The sequence below is a fragment of the Diachasmimorpha longicaudata genome, chromosome 5, assembly GCF_034640455.1.
Source record: "Diachasmimorpha longicaudata isolate KC_UGA_2023 chromosome 5, iyDiaLong2, whole genome shotgun sequence".
NCBI lineage: Eukaryota > Metazoa > Arthropoda > Insecta > Hymenoptera > Braconidae > Diachasmimorpha > Diachasmimorpha longicaudata.
This window is the reverse complement of record NC_087229.1, coordinates 3,055,373-3,075,802: the sequence shown is the minus strand read 5'-3', so window position 1 is coordinate 3,075,802 and position 20,430 is coordinate 3,055,373. Positions and strand designations below refer to the sequence as shown.

The 20,430-nt window shown below is 35.8% G+C and overlaps 1 protein-coding gene and 1 long non-coding RNA gene across 5 annotated transcripts in view; one reads left to right on the top strand and one right to left on the bottom strand.

Annotated features, from left to right (window-relative positions):
- LOC135162848 (probable nuclear hormone receptor HR38) overlaps positions 1-19,400 on the top strand; it is a 31,594-nt gene extending 12,194 nt beyond the window's left edge. Inside the window, exons 1-8 of one of the 4 annotated variants that reach the window (XM_064121759.1) lie at positions 7,210-8,303; positions 10,343-10,554; positions 11,762-11,967; positions 12,226-12,451; positions 12,725-13,047; positions 13,466-13,787; positions 14,000-14,543; positions 15,166-19,399. In XM_064121759.1, coding sequence (XP_063977829.1) covers positions 8,267-8,303; positions 10,343-10,554; positions 11,762-11,967; positions 12,226-12,451; positions 12,725-13,047; positions 13,466-13,787; positions 14,000-14,543; positions 15,166-15,422 — 2,127 coding nt within the window. In that variant the 5' untranslated portion in view covers positions 7,210-8,266 and the 3' untranslated portion in view covers positions 15,423-19,399. Of the gene's footprint in view, positions 1-7,209; positions 8,304-10,342; positions 10,555-11,761; positions 11,968-12,225; positions 12,452-12,724; positions 13,048-13,465; positions 13,788-13,999; positions 14,544-15,165 lie in introns of those variants that run through there. The other 3 variants (XM_064121756.1, XM_064121758.1, XM_064121757.1) reach the window with 3 other exon arrangements.
- On the bottom strand, positions 10,501-20,419 carry LOC135162855 (uncharacterized). The gene is made up of 3 exons (XR_010299026.1): positions 20,088-20,419; positions 19,819-19,967; positions 10,501-10,570 (listed from the first exon to the last, which is right to left on the bottom strand). It is a non-coding gene; the product is annotated as an uncharacterized LOC135162855 (long non-coding RNA).
- Positions 20,420-20,430: the final 11 nt, after the last annotated feature.

Sequence of the window (20,430 nt, the reverse complement as noted above, 5' to 3'; positions counted from 1 at the left end):
TTACAGTGAATATTTTTCTTTTTAGAACAGGAATGAATTCGAGTCTTGAGAGAGTTTCGTTCTCGAATTATGCACCAGAACAAAATAATGCATAAAATTTTGATCACATTTCTCTTGATGATAGTTCTATAACCCGAAGTAAAATAAACAAAAGTAAAAAAATGTATAATTAGAATTAACTGCGGGGAAGCAAATTTCTAATTCATCAGCAACTATTACTGTATTCATCTACAAAGAATATATAATTGTCAGTTTATTGAAATTTAATTAGCATGAGGAAATTATAGAGTTGGTGAATTTCTTAATGAAAATTTCAAGGGACATTAGTCGATTTTTATTATTGCCAGTTATTCCCAGGGATAACCAGCAGATAGTCGCTCGATGTACTTTTGCTTTTATAAGATTCAATTGCCGTATTAAAACCGTTAAGATTGAGAGTGTTTATTGAGTGTAACTATATTTTATTAAGTTTTAATTGACAGTTGATTTAGATCTGAGTTACATAAAGCGATCGGGGGATCGATAAATTTCACTAGACCAATACAATTTATGAGATATCGAGCTACGGACAATATTCTTGATAAAAACTCACTAATAATAAAGATGAAATTATTATTGATAAGTGTAATTAAGAATAATAATCCTATCTTCGGTTAAGGTTATTACCAATAATATTGATAGTAATAAATATAATATCTGAATGAAAAAATGGTGAAACAGACGAACAAATTGGTGACAAATTGAGGAATTATATAGTTTTTAGCGCTAGGGCAATGGCATGCATCGTACGATCTTTTATTTATTTATTGATAAAAGGCAGTTATACCGGCATATTTGTCAGGAAATAATTTGTAAACGATTTATTTTTCATTTTAGATTTTTGTCAGACCTTTTACGTAACTATTCCCGTAAGAGCATTTGCATCACTTTTACGTTTTGTCACGTAATTTTCCGTGAAATTTTTTCTCTATATGTGAAGGTAGCAACACTAACACAAATTATTATCGTGATTCTTACTTCATTGATTGTATATTTAAAAAAAATTATCGTTTCGATTTCCCGTGTCAAATTTCCTAAATTGTTACCGCACTCAAATTTCAGGACATCTGAGCCTTAAAACCTGTGATATTTAACTGTTTTTCTTATTATTTGATTTTTGAGTTCGATTATTTCGTTAAAATTATGGGGAATCCAAAATAGTGAAGAAAAAATCGAAAATTTTCAGTTAAAACTCACAAATTTATTTCAATTCTACCGAAGTCCTATTCAATGTCCAGCTCATGACAATGACGGTTAAATTTTTTTCGTGAAATGTGAAAAAAACCGACGGTGTATCACTGGGTCGTGCATTTCAGTTACGAAAGTGTCAAATCCCCGGAAAAAAAAAATAGCCATTGCAACAAGGAAATGAGATGAAGCCCGATTAAAACCCGTTAATGCTTTGAAAATCCCCGGATCATGAATTATGACTTCACTGAAATTCTCGTTATTGCCTTGGTGACAGGGGTAGATAAATAGCAATAGTGGGGGTAATCTGAATTGGTAAGACACAGTACGAAAAACCAGTTTTCACAATTTAAAATGAATAAGTAGCCAATATTTAAAGTCAGGTTGCATAGATATCCTTTCGGTTAATTTTCATAAAGTATAATTGTACACAGTTTGTTACCCCACGCCTCGAAAACTGATAGAAGAACAGGTTGGCGTTACGGTAAACCGGTATGCGCTATATGCATATACCTATTTCTCCTCTCATTTTACATTATATGTACTGTAAAGTATGGAGCGGGTGGCACTGGTTGATACCACGTGATCACCATCTCACTGGAGTCTTTATTCAACCTCTGTATGAAGTCCACCTCCGCAACTGGACTCCGCTAATAGCCCAGGTCAGATGCCTTCGTTATATCGACCTGTACACCTTGCCACATACTCAATTTTATTAGCAATATATAGGACAAATCCTTTGTTCCTTATCTTTTTACCGCTATTTCTGTTGCATTTTAGGGATTTAAATAGTTCGAGGTTGACGTTGAGAAAATAGAAGAAAAACTTTATTTTTTTTTCTTTCGGATTATTCAAGTGGATTTCAAATGTAAAGAGAATAGAGGTTTCAAGGGAGATATTTCAATGAAAATCAATCAATCGGTTATCAATTTTTTTCGGTCTTGTGGTGAAAATGATTCTATATAATCTTATGAGATCGATAATTCGCTCATCATAATGTGACACGAGATTATTTTTTTACCTATCTCCCTCTAGATCCGTTTCTTGCAATATTATGAGTAATAATATTTAGAATCTTGAAGAGAAAAATGAATCAGTAATTACTGCTCATTAGATAATTCCGAGATGATTTTCATTGTACGATGAATTTCCTTAATTGGTTGCCTTTGCCAATGAAAAATTCCATCCATAAAGAGAACAATTTCCACTTCATTAAATTTTCTCATTAAGGAAATGAGCCCTGAGCCCTGCTCATTGTCATCCACCCCAATAGAATCCACCTCAACCGTTAATTGAACCCCAGATTTCTACATAACGGTCCATTTGATCCCGCGTCACAACAAAGCAATCGATCATCGTTCTGAGGTTTCGTATCACCCGAGGGACTAAAACATGTATCATCAAAACGTGCCACTCATAACCCTGAGTGCCGATTCTAAAATCATCTGAAGGACAGTGTATCACCTGCAATAAGACTCAACCTGAATAAAAAAACATTCCTAAAATAATGTGTATATTCAGGTAGTTACAGGTTCGACGTCTCGACGATTCCCCAAAGAAAACGAATGAATTCAACCTGAGACCAAATTCTATCTATAACCGACCCAGGAATGCCCTCGAATTAAATCGAGACTGTCGACTTGTTCGGCGTCATAATATAATTGATATTTGATAACCCATTTGTTTGATAAAACACTGACACATTTTCGCGTCTGAAGGCCCAGCTATTTATGCAATTAGGGAATTACGCACTTATTAATTATGAGAACAGAAGAAATTACGAGATTTTTTTCTGTAACTGCAGACGACAATTCCACTAATAAAATTCATTAGTCAGTGTTATTGTCTCCTGCATTAATCGAAAAGGTTCTCTCATTAATGGTTCGTTTATTCCCAGCGAGATTAGTCAACTTTTCACCCAGGAATAATTAATTTTCATTAATTTTAGCGAATTTATCCAAATTAAGCAAATAATGAATTATATATGAGCGAAGGAAATGATGTGCAAAATCACCATTTGGGGGTCTCTTAGTAATGAAATAGCAAGACAATAGTTTTGGACAAAATGCCGTATATGAGCACTTATTTATCTGCAAATATTATTAACATAAACGATTGCCTCGATGAAGAAGAAATTTGTCGGTAAGAAATGGCCTGCGGTCTCGATGTCGTGAAAATTTCCAATTAATTAATGAAAGAGGCCGGGCCGAAATCAGTGACGATTTCTAATTAATCATTTGAATATCTCTCGACCCCAGGAATTAATTTACACGTTGAAAAAACAGAGACGAGCATAGGCAAATGGGGTACTGAGCATAGAAGTTGTTCGGATACACCAGGTGTAATGTACTGAGTTGTGGAGGCTGTTGGATCTGCGAGAGAGGGAATGGGACAGAGAGGCGAAACAGCGTAACCTATAGCAGGCGAAGAGAAGTGAAGTGTACGCGCTAGTCACAGAGCTGTAAGGCGAGTAAGAGACTCTCACGGTAGTACAATATCGTAACTAACCTACGCTGAGGTCAGAGGGCACGGGCCTACATATCCGCGTCGCCCCGAGAGAGCCGAGTCTCTTCCCTCAGAGGTTTATCTACTATTTTTTTCCAACTGAGATTTTCTATGGAGATTTTAAATCGATTTTTGAATGAAGCATTATTCCTTTGTTGCCGTGTTTTGGAATGTCAGGAGTACTATTGTAAATTGACAGGGATAATGGGCCGATGACATTAATAATCGTCAAATCATCATCATTGAGGGATAGGGGAGTGGAAGAAAAATTATGTTATTGTCGATAATTATATTTAGGAGAATATTTTTCAGAAAATTAGGGAGAAGGAAATTTGTAGTTTTCGTTAATTGGTACGTTGAGTTAACTGGGTGATAATTGATTCTGCTGGGTCATGAAGATTTATGGAAATATAATTATAAATTTGAAATCGATTATTGAGGAAATATTTCGGAAAGTTCGGTGTGAGATTAGACAAATGTTTTGTCTTATAGTTTGAGTTATTGTTGCTCATGAAAGTTATGATAAAGCTCGGGGATTATTTTAGTTCACCGGTTTAGAATGATATTTTTGTTTTTTTACTAGTCACCCTCGGAGTGAATACAACAATGGTACGGTTGAAATGAATTGTTGAAAGGACACAATAGGGACTCTCTGTTGCTGAATAATATCGGTTTTATTTAAGAGACAAGAAGAATTTATCTTAAGGAAATATTGTGAAAAATCGGAGAATCTGTGAAGAACTGAAAGATCATTTTTACAAAATAAGGAAATTGGAGGAATGGGTCTAGTAATAACGAAATGGGGAATTGATCTCAGAGAATGATTGAGAAGAAACAATACTTCCAATAATCTTCCTCGCATTGAAGATTCTAAAAAGAAATCGTTGGAATCGATCGTATTGGGGTTAGCGCACTGTCACGGCAGGAAGTCTGAGCTATGGAAAGTGAAGCATTGAGCCCGATCACTAACTGGATGGATGACCGTGGGAATACCGGAATGAAAAAGGTGTCATACGCAATAAGTGCCGTACAATAAAAAGGAATAAAAATGTTGCACATTTCCTTCAAAAATAATATTCCGTCCAAAAAAATTACAATTTCTAAAAATTCCACCAGACGAACAATTCAATTTTTCCTCTACTTTTTTATCGCACTAACGGATAATTTGTTCGTTGCAACTGGTAGTTCCTGGTAGTTCCTTGTCTCACAAAAAATATAGACAGGAAAAATGATAAAAAATAAATTTATCGAGGATCGAACACACCTGAAAATCAGATTGAAAAATAATTTTCTCACTTCAAAATAATTCCCACCGAGTGAAAAAAAAAAGTACGAATCCACCTGCTCCCCTGAACGGCATATCTGAAACAATTCTTAAAAAAGAAAAAAAAACTTCGACCAACCACGGTGGGAAGGAGCGGCTACACGTGCGCAGGCCACGTGTATGGGCGTGGCTATGCTCTGAATGTCGTAGTGGAGGTGGCAAAGTGATGTTGGCTGGTGGTTTTATTTCGCCTCTAATGGGCCAAACATATATCCCCACCACCGAGCTCAACCAACCCTAGCATCGTCGAGCATCTTGGAACCCCCGTGGCCATTTAATTCCGGGCAAATTCGTCACACAATAGAGAGAAAAAAAAAATCACTGAGCCCCTCCGTTGAATTGCTACAGCTCATGGAGTCATCAGACCGTGACCATCTGATTAGATGTCTGATGAGGATGAAGGACGATAAAAGGGGGTAAACATACTTCGTTTAGAGTTCCAACTGCCTGACACTATGGCCCTTTCAACTTATTATCATTTTTTAAATCTCTATCTCTCTCTCTCTCTCTCTCTCTTCCTTTCTCTTTTGTACAATTTACGAATGAAAATATTCATGATGTAATATGATATGATATAATAAGCTAAGTGCACCCAGCGAAGCTCGAGGGATGAAATAACTTCTCCATTTATCTTTCTGATTATCACTTTTATCTACGTGTTGTGGAAAAAAAGAAATCCATCGAAGAAGAATCGACGAGCGGACGTTAATTGTTTTACAGATTATCATCGTCAACCCCTGAGGGAGGAGACACGTTGTGAGGTGGTGGGGATTTAAAAATACTGGATGGAATTAAGTGCCCGTGGAAGAGGATGTTATGCCCAGTGACTGCTTGAATTCCCAACCATCGGCAATTGCTGGATTTTTTTTTCTAAATGCCAATGATTTCATATCACCCGAGGGACAATCCCTCCATATTTGTTGAGTGATAAGGGGGTGGAATCTACATATATAGAGGATCTTATACTGACGAGGCACCAGTGGTGTTTGGTTTGTCATGTTGATGCAGTTTGAAAAGTCAACGGGAGAACGGAGAGAAATTGCAGAAAAAATCTTTTAAGGAATTTTGGATGAGGTTTGAGTGATATTGCATGAGGGAGAAGTGTCTCGTAATGCTTAATTAATCACGAAAAGTGAAAAGACTACTGAACGCAAGAGTCATTATTCAAAATGAAGTGGGCATTCGATTGAGAAAATTTTCAGTGAGATTTTTTCGAAATTTCTTGCCCGTCAGAATGATGGAGGCTTCTCCATGAAGAATGTTCAGAAGTTTCGTCTAACGTCAAAGAAGAACGAAGAAGTAATCGCGAGCACTCATTGATAGGGCGATTCATTAATTCTCGAGGTGAAGTTAAAGGAATCACGAACAATTTTGTTGATGAAGAGTGGAGAAGAGAACTAACGGAATTTATCGATTGACTGAACAGAGATCGCTTCAACCTTCTCAATATTGAAGATAAATTTTTTTGAAGTGAATATTTTCAAAACCAACTTCTCAAGATATTTTTATGAATTTTGAATGAAGGAAGGTGGTGCTATCGTAGTGAATCGATCATCAAAAACAGACGTTTCATAACTTCGAAAGTTACCATCGATATCAATCAAACTCAGAAGAAGAATCGCTCCTGAAGGTGAAGTCAAAGAAAAATGTCTTCTTCCTGATACAATGTCAACATTGTTGATATTATCGCATTGCTGCAATCAAAACTTTGAACTTCTGGACACAGCCATTGGTATGCTCCAGTAGTTTTTATTGACTACAGGTGGAGAAGGTTAATCAAGACATAACCGAGACACCTGAATGATCGTAAAAGTTTCAGGTTTTCACAACTATGAAGGTTGCGGTGAAACCAGTCATATTCAGAAGAAGATGTCAATTTTCAAGTTGCGCTGAACAGCGTTTTTGGGACTCTCACTTGGCTCACACTTTGATGTAAACATCAGATAGTATTTCCAATCAGCAAAATCAAGAGTATGATGTGCCGGCAATTTTCATTTCCAAATCCGCATCATCTAAATGACAGTAAAAGATCCGGATGTGTCATAGTTCCAAAGTTTACGATTTGAGAGCAATAAATTTAGAAAAAAAAGACTAAACCTCAAAGTGCATTTGAAGAAAAGTCATAACGTTTGAGGTTGACGTCAAACAATATGGAGACGTTAAACTTCACTTTGGAATAACTGTCGAGGGAAGAGCCCTTCCATAAATATAAGATTAAAATTGGCGGTCTAAAAAGTAGAAAAAAGAGACTGAAACTTGCAGAACTTGGAAAAGAGCCCTTCGAATTGATTTCGGGAAAAAATATTGAATCACGAAGGGACTTGTCATGACAAAACTCGTGAAGATTTCGAAACTGTTGAAATCATTACTCAACGGTGAAGATGAATTTTCTAATATAGAATCAATCATAGAAAACTTCACGAGTTTCCCAATTTCCAGGAGCACTGCTGACAAAAATCAAAGTGAAGGGAAAATATGAAGCCTGAATTTCTTCGCTAAATTTCGTCAAAAGCCAATGTCAGCATATTTTTGAAAACGAGGGAAAACATGTTCGGGAACAGGAAGACCGAAAAAAAATCTGAATATAATTATTTAACAAACTTTTAGACATATTTATAGTCTTGGGATAAAGTCAGTTGAATCCATACACTCAATTGATAAATAGAAACTTCAAAAAGTTTCACAACACGCAAAATTATCATAAAAAATATATTAAATTTGGAGGATTTAAAGAATAAAGTTGTAAATCTCGAAAAAAAGTTGGAGCGAATAAAAAAGCTTCATTGCCCACCTAGAAAGGTAGTTTGAAAAGTCCAGAAATTGTTGGAGGCTGCGACTGATGAGGGACGATTCAACAGTGAAAGTGTGTGACTCTACACGAAATTCGTGTCTGAGAACCTCGCGCATAACCGATCAGACAAGTAGGCGAGACCCATAAAAGTGAAGGTTGCCTAGATTTTTTTTTTTCCATTTTGGTTATTCAGTCAAAAGATTCACAACCTAATGAAAAAAAAATTACGTGAAATAAAAACATAACGGAAAATTCTCGGGACGTCTTTATTTATTCGTGGCTGATGCGCTTCGACGCCCACGGGCCGATTTCTTCGACTATCCGGGAGGAAGAGAGGAAGACAGAAAAAGAGGACACCAGTAGAAGCTCATCTTCTTCTGATTATAGAGCATTGAACCGGGATTAGGAACGGGACAGATATGATAGACATGGATGGCACAAATTATGATAAATATTGTACGTATTTTTTTTTTCGAGAAATGGAGAGATCATTCATACTGAAAATTTCCATTAGTTCCCATGAGTATGTTTCCATCCTTTCCTGTCTCCAACCTCAATATCATTGGTCTGATTTCACTGCTAAATGTATTCTACCAGTGACTCTACTATAGCCATCATTTCTGTTTTCACGTGGCATTGATTATACGAAAAATTGAATACCACATGTTGGCAGCGAGAGAGAGGAATCAATTACTACTTTCCTTAGAATTTCCATAATCACTATTCCCATTCTTTAAAACAGAATTCTAGGATCAGGATCGTATAATTTTAATCCAAAAAGTTGCCATTCTAACTAAAGTTATTTTCGAAAAATAATAACGTGATAAACAATTCAAAGCAAACCGTAAATTGAAAAAAAGTTGAGACTTATTCTCTTTGATTCAAGCTTTCTGCAGAATTATTCTTTCTGCTCTTTAAAATTGAAAAATCGTCACACCTTATAAGGAAAATAATTAATTCCTCCATTGGCTGTAAATTGAAATTTTATTTTTGTTTACCTATGTTGCACACTCCACCGCAACAATTCAAAAAAATGCGAAAATGCCAATAGGGCGTACGATTGCGTCAATTCCGCGGTAATTCCCGAAAGAATTAGATAGTTATGCAATAGTCTCAGGAATTAATCATCATCATTTGTAACTATGTACCATTTGTCGGATAAAATTTTATTATATAAATTTTATTATACTTAGATGCAGCGAGTGCTTCTAGAGGAAAATGTGAAAACCCTTTATTTCTAGCCGGGGAAATCTTTAATAAAAACTTCACAGCGTGTTTTGTGCCAGAATCATTCATCCTTCGCATAATTACATAATCAATTATGTGGGATCGATCAACGTATTGGCAATGAAGTTAAAGAGATGCAAGAGATGAAGATAAATTCGGAATTTTCGTGAAGTAATATGTGATTAATAATCACTTCCGCGAAGTCAGCCGAATACGATCATACTAATAATAGGCCCTTCCATTAATATTCATGATATTTTGGAATTGCAAATCATGGCTATTCTTGCTAGTTAAAGAGTCTCTTAAGATCGAAAAAATATAACCTGGAGGTGGGTCAAGAACAGCCACTAATATTACACTTCTTCAATATCCAAATAAACTACGACTTACGCTGATAAAACATTAAATCTACTTATTAATTAAATAATTAATTAATAAATTAATTAATCCAAATTGACGATTAATGGAGAATTAAATATTTACAATTTGGAACTGTAAATTGTCGTTGGGAAGTGGAATTGTTAACAAATTCAAGATTTTTGTTCCCGACTTAGAAAGTTGTGTTGCGGTGTAGGAGTTAATGTTAGAGGATCATAATTTTCCATTTAAATAGCTTTTGAATAGGAAAGAAAATTGAATAGCAAATGGCCACACATATATTGCAGGGTAAAAAGGTTGACTGTGCTCACGAATAATCCAATTTAGAAACTCTTAAAAATTAACTATACCACACATAATATTCGACTTCCTACACCTTGTGACACAATATACATTTTTTAATAGAAATTCCTCCCGTCATGCAATACACAGTTGAAAAAAATCAAATGTTATGGGCTATACCAATATGTAATAGCTAATCATCGAGGGTTAAAGGGGTTGAATTAAGAGAATAATTTAGAAATTAGATGTTTAACCATTCGTTCAACGATATGACTAATATTTGTTAAAATTTAATGAATGGTTCAATGAAATGGTAAAATGCGAGTTGACCCAGGCTTTTAAAATATGAATTAATTAATTTTTAATGAGTGAACAGTTCGAGAGATCGTATGAATCCTAGTCTTTAAGTAAAGTGACTGGTGACCACTAAATCCTTCCTATCACTTGGGATCAATGTACAATGATCATCACAGGACGTATTCGGTTGACAATTTCGTTGCTAATTTTGTTTTATAAATGATCCTCTTTGCTTCTCCCAAATCGATAGATTACGAGAAAAAATAGTGGAGGTTCATGTGCTCATGACAATGTCTTTTTTGTTATTGCAGGGCAATTGCATACGCCGACTGGCGATAACGACTGTGAAAAGGGATTTGAGACCCAGATATTGGACTCCAGAGCCTCTGACGAGCATCAGAGGCCCACGGTGCTAACTTGCCCTGATCGTGGCTCAACAACTACTGCAATCACGACGACCTCCACGACGACCACGGGCACTGCCTTCACGGTCGCATCAAGTATGCTTCTGCTGCAGACCCAGGTAATTTTTCAAAATCCTATAATTGATGGAAAAGCTCTTAATCATTTAAACAGGAAATATGATCATTTTTTATCCAATGAAAAATTCCTCTTACAAAATTTAGCATTATTTCATTGATATAAAACTTAATCCCCCATTGATAATGTTTTTACTATTTTGTAAATCAAGGGGAAGTCCTTGTTAGTATCACAGCCCTGCCTTTGGCCCTATAACAATTCAGGAAGCATATGGAGGAATTTGTGAAATGTCCCTCAAATAGAAAAACCTTTTTTTTTCATTATTGTTGGAGTAATTTTCTATTGGATAAAACCTCCATACAGGACTTATGTCATTCTTCCAATTCACTATGAAGTATTGGGAATTCGGTAGTAAAGTGATTTGAAAGAATTTTAGAGAAATTTATCAGACTCTTCTCGTGAAGAAATAAAATTAATGCCTTTCGAGAAAAGTCTTTTGACTTTCTCTACTGGAATTAATGGTCTCAGATTAGGAGCATTTGGAGAGTCGGCCAAACTATAATCGTTGACGTGAATTGCATTATAACTACCAAATTATTTAACTAATGAAGCACGCCAAGAAGAATCAACAGATTTTTTTTCATAATTTAACTGGCTGCTAAGAAAACTGAGATTTATCTCTAGGTCATATGTCCGGAGACATTCTCAACCTAAAAATTACGAAAGTCTTTTGACTTATCTTTCCTTACCACTGCATCCAATATTTATCTGTATCTTTACTGATTAACGATGATAGGGAATCCTCGAAAGGCAATTTTTAAATGAAATTTAATTTAATATTTCTTTAAAAACCTCGCAGAGATAATTCCAAAGTAAAATTTACGAAATCTTCTTTAAGTGTCTTTCACAGTCTTTCACGACAATATTTCATAACTTGCGTATTTCATTCCCGGAAAAATCAATGCAATAATGAATTTTCACTCGACTCATCGTTACAAAATTACACCTAATAAATTATTTCAATTCCCTCATAAAGCGCTATTATATTTTGAAAGGAAGAAAGTACGCGAAGAATGTAGAAGAAAAATTTGATGGTGACATAACAACAGGTGTAGAGTTTAATGATAGTGAAAATATGTCTCAAGAGGGCGATGAGCTTAAATGTCAGGAAAACAATGAATTTTATGACTCCATCTCATCACTCTAATCCCAATTTATGAAGCAACGTTCTGTTTTTATTATCGTTGAAGAGCCCATTCGGATGTAGCAGTTTTGCGGACCTCCTAAGTGCCCCTTATACAGACCCCACGGATGCAGCGAATCTGCCCGAGGAGCTCGACCCCTTCCCCGAGCTACAGCTTGGGAATCCCCAGAACGTTTCTGAAGACGTACCCATGCATCAGCAGATGCAACACCACAGGCCGTTACCTGGCGATGTTCATACAGACTCACTCAGGTGAATATTATCATCATCATATTAAATTTATATTACCTATCGTCAATCAATGTCTCATTGATGCCCTTTCTCCTATCAAAGTCGCTAGTCCTTGTTCTAGCTAATTGTTTATAGACGTTTTTACCAAATTAATTTGGAAAAAATTATTTGCTCATTCATAAAAATCTTTCTGCCAGATATCGTCTATTTAAATACTAATGTAACAACGAATGATTTTATTTTTGGAGTACGTTGTCATGACTAATGTTTATTCAACAGTCCCACCCCCTTACCGAGCTTTCAAGAGACTTACACAGTTCATCAGCGTTATACTCGTCAAGAACTGCAGAGTCTTGGTATAAAAATGGACGACGAGTGTTTCGATGCACTGCAGTATGCCTGCAATGATCCAACCTACACCGGTGAATTTTCCACAACTGTACCATATCACCACCCCCAACAACATCATTACCATCATCATCAACGCCACGACCATCATCATAATGTAAGTTAAAGGAATATTAATACAGTCAAGTGGCAATGACGGGGGGAGAAATTGAAAGGATTTCAATAGCGTAAAAATAAAAGAATTTCGCACAAAGAATGAAATGTTCGTCAAACCTGCGGGTTCACTTCATCAGCTAATAGAATACCAAGATAAGGATCCGTTTCGCGTATGTTTAGGGATAAACTAAAAATGGCCGCTTGATTAGCTTCGAACGTTCCGCATTAAGCAATGGTGACTCTTGATAATGAGGATGATTTGTTTCCAAAATAGATACCACCAACGCTGACGCCCCCGCCACCCTCAGCCAATCTACCCGGTTCACCACCCCCAGCTTCTTCACCACCACAACCACCTCCACCACCACCACCACCACCACCACCTGGCTATTTCTCGACAATATCGACGTCCAATCCTGCTGTTACATTACCACAGAGCACGGTACTTCATCAACGAGACATGTATTCGAGTGTACCAATGGCAACTGCCTACGGACAGCCACCAAGTCTCGTGGGTCCACAATCTGCTCCAAGTCTCGGGGGTAACAATGTCATTCGATCACGGGCTCCAATGCTGCAGAGATCTGATTCTACAAGGTGCGTACAATAGAATTTTTGGTAAATTTGCTATTCTCCTGGTCAATTGTCTGTAGTCTCCAACATTTAATTAATTTAGTATCTTCGTTATCTCCGCAACATTATAAAAATAACTTTCAAACAAATTACCATTATTTTGTTAAGAATTTGCGAAGAGTGAGTCATATGAAGCCGTCAAAAAAATATGATTTAGCGATTTTACATTTGAGTTTGGAGATAACTTCAACTAACGATTATTCGTTAATTACTCAATTTACTCAATCAAATGTATCATGTCCCAAATCGTTTTGTCTCGACTGTTTTGTATTACCTCACGTGTGTTTTACCTCACCCCATCGAAAAATATAATTTTTCCCTTTTGCTCGCCAATTTTTTTCAAATTTGGAAAATTAAATTTCGATTTTCATTGTTCGAGCAGTAGTGGCAGTAATCAGGAATCGCCCAAGCCTCGAAGGAGCGGTTCAAGTGGAAATCTCACTTCCATACCGTCGCCAGGAGGCACCGATCGTGCACCACAAAGTCCCAGTCAACTCTGTGCTGTTTGTGGAGATACTGCCGCTTGTCAACACTATGGTGTGAGGACCTGTGAAGGGTGTAAGGGCTTCTTCAAGAGGACAGTACAGAAGGGCTCAAAGTACGTCTGTCTGGCTGAGAGGGCATGTCCTGTTGATAAGCGACGGCGCAATCGATGCCAATTTTGTCGATTCCAAAAGTGTCTCAAAGTCGGCATGGTTAAAGAGGTAACTTGATAAATAATCTCTACTCGACTCAATCAACAATTTGATAATTCAGATAAATTATAAAAATGTCCAGACCATTTATTACCCTTGATGGGGAAATGTCAAATCAATTGACGAAAAAATTATCCGTAAAACTGAAGAAAACCAATTCTCATAATTGTTCAATTAAATTAACTAATAATTATTCTCTGGTCGTCTTCTGTTACCAATAGGTCGTCAGAACAGATTCACTGAAAGGTCGTCGAGGTAGACTACCGTCCAAACCAAAATCCCCTCAAGAATCTCCACCAAGTCCGCCCATATCCCTGATAACTGCCTTAGTCCGAGCGCACGTTGACACAACCCCTGATTTAGCCAATTTGGACTACTCACAATATCGTGAGCCCGGGCTCAACGAAGTTCCCGTTACCGAGGCGGAAAAAATTCAACAATTCTACAATCTCCTGATGACATCGGTCGATGTCATTCGCAATTTTGCGGATAAAATTCCTGGCTTCACTGATCTAACTAAAGAGGATCAAGAATTACTCTTCCAATCAGCGAGTCTCGAGCTCTTTGTACTTAGGCTGGCTTATCGTACCCGAACCGATGATGCACGATTAACATTTTGCAATGGAGTTGTATTGACACGTGCACAGTGTCAAAGAAGCTTTGGAGATTGGTTGCACGGTATTATGGAATTCTGTCAGGCACTTCACACACTCGATGTGGACATCAGTGCGTTTGCCTGTCTCTGCGCTATCACTCTTATCACAGGTAATTCATTTTTTTTAATTCAATAAACGATCGAGTTTTTCAATGGAGGTGAGAACCATTGCACTGAGGGGTTCATTATAAATCCAATAATTCATTGGTTATTAAAATGATGAGCACTTCTGGTGAATTTTCCATTCTTTCTGATTTTATCGAATTACTGCTCGGTTATACGCTACAAAAATTGACAAAATGTTTAGCTTGATAATGTACCTTCAGCTTCGGAAATAGAAACCCCTTTTTATTCCTTCCACAAGACGGGTTTCAGCCAACACGAACGTACGGAACCTCTGAATTATATTACAGATTCCTTATATTTTTTTTGAAAAATCTTCGTCTGACGGAGAATGTCCGCGAAATATTTCATTAAACTCTACTTATCCCATTTTCCATTCAGTTCTTTCCTCTTCTCAAAATGAATAATCGAACATCCTTTCATAATTAACTATTGACATCGCCTATCTGTTCCCATTGAATCGTCAGCTCTCACACTAGAATATCAAATTCTTTAATCCACTTGTCCCGATTCCACCCCTTTCAGAAGCTGTACCCGATTAAATTTATATCCTCAGCATCCGGCCGACTAAATAATTACTAAAATCCCTCAATTTATTGTCTTTTGCAGTTAGGCATGGTCTCAAAGAGCCTCACCGGGTTGAACAGCTGCAGTCAAAAATAATATCATCCCTTCGCGATCACGTGACATACAATGCCGAGGCCCAACGAAAGACAAATTATTTGTCACGACTACTCGGTAAATTACCAGAACTCAGAAGTCTATCAATCCAGGGTCATCAGCGAATATTCTACCTGAAAGTTGAGGATCTAGTACCTGCACCACCCCTCATCGAGACTATGTTCGTCGGTACTCTACCATTTTAAAAGGGATCCATAATGAATGTAATGTAATTATCACCCGCCATTTTGATTTCTTTTCATCCAATGGAGACCTCAAAAAAGTTAGTATTCGCACAGAATTTTCTTGAATAAAGGACACATTTCCCAAGACGTTCAATTTCACCGGTTCGCAGGGCGAAATAGTGACAACCGTAATATTACCGATATTACGTTAATATATTACAGTAATTAATATTACGATGGAGAATATTACGGAGAATATAATTACGGGTTGAAATATTTAAGCTGTGATTTAACCGCATGAGGGAAAATTTAAGAATTTGCACGAAAAGCAGAAGCTGCGGAAAGCTAGACACCAGAGGAATCCCGTCGTTTTTCTAACGCTAATTATTTGCGAAAATAATTCAAAGACCAATAGTCAGGGAAAAGCTCGAGACTCTGGGGCAGTAAAAAGACTCTATTTCCCATGAAAATATAAAAATGAAATTAATGCATTATTTCCTCCTACATCATAAACCAAATTGAATTATGTAATACTATTTACTGTAATATCCCCATCGATTACCAATGTACTCATTAGCCAGGCGCTGAAATTTGACACAGTTCTGTGGACTGTATTTCTTTCAATTTTTTCGCCTTCTGAGCTCCCCAATTTTCTCGGTGAAATGTGCTCACGTTAAAAAAATTACTCCTGAATTAAGAATGATGTTAAAAATTCAGTAGTAATGTTCTCAATTTTTAAGCACATTTTTTCATCAGACGAAATTCTCCCGAATTCAAGAAAAAAAATCTCTGAGCACCAATAAATGAAGATGATTAAAAAAATCAATATCGTGGGGACTCTTTCAACATATCAGGACAGAACGAAGGGAGTCAAAAGGTTACCTCAAAGAAGAATTTCATTTCCCTTTGATGTTTATAAAATACTCACAACGAGGCACATTTTTATTGCCACTAAATGATTAACAAAATAATAATTATTCGTGAAAATTCGCGAACCCTTCGTACCAGTCCTCATATTTACATATATGTGATTTTAGTATTTTAAGGGAAAGGTATATGAAACTAAACGGCGTTGTACTCGGAAGTGATGTCCACTCCAGGGTTAATGATCATTAGATAGTTTTTAAAGGAGAATGAATTACCATGATATGATTTTAGTAGATTTTAGGTATTTTAAAGTAATTGTATAAAGATATACCTTGATAGTAAGAAAAAACTTAAATTGTTTCATTTTTATTATTAGCAACGATGATACCGTGGCATAAAGTTACCTTTTACGTTATGAAATATTAATTTTAATCAAACTAACTTAGATGAAAAAATGGATAAATAAGTGACATTTCTATTTATACGTAATTTTATGCTATTTTACCATTCGAACACTGTTTATCTATTGCCGCTGTTTTCACTTACTGTCTTCACTCCTCCAACAAATGTTAAAATATTCTTATCTATTTTATGCCCCCCTTTTCCCTTTATCTGTCGATCCTAATGTTACAATTTGCATAATGAAATTAATCACTTTTTCAACTACATATTTACAATTTTCGTAAATAATAGTAAAAAGATTAAGAAAATAATTATATCGAGATGTTGAATTCTCTTAATCGTGCCTCCTCCCTAGAAATTACTCTACAATTTAATATATTTCGAAAGAGAGAGATGAAAAATTTACATGTTGTGTGTTTCTATTTGTTTCTACACATTTTTTTGACGTCATTAAAATGTACAAAAAACAGTTGGATGATTATTAAAGCATCGCTCCCTCAATGAATTCCCCCTCTAGTGCACAAATGAATTTCTCTCTTAATTTGTTGTCAATTCCCCAAAAATTGCACAAAATCGTTTCACTGTTAAATCTCAAGAATTAGAAAGAGAATTAAATACAAATAATTGTTGTATCACTTAGGATTTCATGAGTCATTTATAAAGAGAGATAAGATCATTATGATTTTCGAAATAATTATTTTGATGGTTGTTTTCCTTTTTGAATCACGCTATCCCACCACCTAATCGTACAACGTAGGTAGACGAAGTTTTTTCTTAAAAAATGATATGAAAAATGGTGCAAAAAAAAACATGATAGAGTTGACTTTACACGAATTTGTTACTTGTATTATACTGTATGAGTTACGAAGAGTTTTATGCATTCAATCGCCAATGGCCTCAAAGAGTATATTAAAAAATTGAAAGAAAAAAAAAGTGAAAAAAAAATCCTCGATTTATACAAAACAAAATTATTATTATTTTTTAATAGTGATTGGCCAGTACTGAATGAATGTGCGCATTTACCGTGAAAATCGATGAGATTTTAAGAATATGAATGTATTTTTAGAGAAAAGGGAATGGGAGACAATGCCCTTGAGCACTGAGAAAAAAAAAAAACTTTTGCATAACTATTTAATTGTGAAGAAGGAAGAGATATTAAATTTTTTGTGGGACAAATTTCTATTATTTTATTATTGCTATTGTATACCTGACAATTTCGCACACGCGTGAAAATGAACCTTCAATAAACACAGTGACGATTCATCCTGCTGCGACCTGATAAGAACATTACTTAATTATCGATTACATTAACTAATGACTAATGTTACCACTTTAATATACGTAACAGGTGAGGAGTGAGGTAATTAGATTTTAAAGTAAGGTGGCAGTGACGTGATGATATTGGTAGGGAAGTGGTAAAATATCATTATTTACCTCCACAACGAGTGAGATTTTTATAAGGAACTGTTAAAAGATTTGCACAATGAGGAATTTTCTGGACTTCAGAAAAATTCATTGACTTTTCCGATAATAATCGTTCGTTTGAAGGTAAATCTATAATAACGGCAGACCTAAAATCGAGGGATTATTGAATTTCACTAATCAGTTGGTAAAAAAATTTTTGATTTTTTATTAATACAGACTTTTTCAAGCCTCTGTTTTTATTACTATAAGCGGTGCTATGAATTATCTTTTGTAACTGTTGGTAATTTTTTTCAAGATTGTTAAATAATTAAGAAACTGTAATTGTCTGGTACTGTCTGTTCTATTCGCCAAGTGCTGCTAACTATCAAACGATGCCCCAACTGTTTTCAAAGCAAATCAGTGGCTTTAGAATAAAATTCAAAAGGTCTCTAAACAATTTTTTCAGATCATTTCCTCTTGTTGATTTCTGCCAAATAATCCCATTCCTTAATAGACTTTACCACTTCCTTATTGGCCCCAACAAAAAAAAGGATAAATCGGTGCCAGTGCGATACGCGAGGACTATGATAATGCGCAATATAAAGTTGTATTAAAAATAAAAATCATGAGAAAAAGAAAATTCAGTGACCTTTTTAAACACGTCTTTATGCGTTACGGAGTTTACGCCACGCGCGATCAACCACGAATCACTGCTGTTAAGAATACATTATATGTTGTATATTATATATAAATTAATATCGAAGTATAACGATTGACTCTGTTAGGCGCCGGTCCACTGCTTTGTATAATAGTTGGCAAAAATTACGAGGAAACAAATTAAAAGAACAATTTTCTGTTCATTTTTTTTCCTGTACGATACTCTATATCACTCGCGAGGAACATGATATTCCACATAAAAAGAATCGCCTACGTGTGTTTTTGCAGATGCGCGAAACATTCATGGAGATGAATAGCAAAAAATTAAGTGAGATGGGGTTAAATGAATTTGAGAATGGAAACCTGAAGATTGATATGGCAATCGTCATGGATATATTTTATAGATGAAAAATTTGAGATAAAAAATGATATATTTATGAGAAATAATTGATATGTGATATATAGGGGATAAGGCACGCAAAAACGCCCCTTGCAAATGCTTTATAACAAATGTATTCTACAATCGTTTCATTAAATCCGATTCAAAGTGAAGTTATGGCTCTATTTATTTGTCATTCCCCGAAACAGCTATTTATTTATCGATAAATGAGTGAGTATAAGTCTAGAGACTGATCCTCCTCACATTCTAATGTGAGGAGTTTTGTACCTGGTCTTGAGAGACGAAGAGGGGGATGGAAGGAAAGTCGTATTCTTATTCAGGCTTAATATCGCAAATTTTTGTTTAAATTTTCCAGGGCAAATTCTAGAAATTTTTATCATGTCGCAATTCTACTGAAACTTTAAAACATCTTGAATGTGAAAATTTTGTGGAAAAATCCAACATAACTAAAAATCAATAAAAAAACCAAAGATTTCTGGTAAATAAATTCTTAACTTTGGAAAGGTATTATGAAATTTCCGACTTCACTGTAATTTAATCCCCAACATTCATATTAGACTGTAGATGCAAATAAATAAATTCAAAAATTCCCATCTTTACTGAATTTTCCAGTAAAATCTGAAATTTCATGATTTGTTTACCCCTCAATCGCAGCTAGTACTCCTGTTATGAAAATTAATACTCAACTGTTCACAAAATTTCGTTTCGTTTTTAACAGTGAAGCATAGGGACAGAGACAGGAGCATTTATATTTTTCAATTTTAATTATCGCATCTTGAAACCCATTTCGACGGACCTATTGTTCCCCTTAGTCGAACGAGCTTCGGCTCATGTACCTAAAAATAAGTCCAACGTTCATCCTCCGTATTTGTTTAATTTGTGACAAACAATAGCACAAAATCAATCAACCGGCCAAACATTTCAAACGAACAGAAATGGCGCTGGTAGTCACTTACCATCTCCTCCAAACTCTTCGTTTTCTCGTTACTACCGCCATTTCTGCTACAAACTCCATGCGCCGTGTGGGAAAAATAGTTCCCCCATAATGCCCTTTGTTCTTCAATCCACACGCCTCACCAAAAAAATGTTAAAATGACTGGAGAAAAAAGGACTTCCTGAATACCTTTCCTACGCTCCCATAAAGCCCTGAATAAATTTTCCTTCCAGAAGTTTTACACTCACTGAAAATTGCGATAATTCCATCGCAAAGGACGCCTGGTCCAATACGAAGACGGCAGTATACGAATCAACACAGGAGTAATGAAGATGGACGCTTCAGACCGATCGATGCGCCTCTAG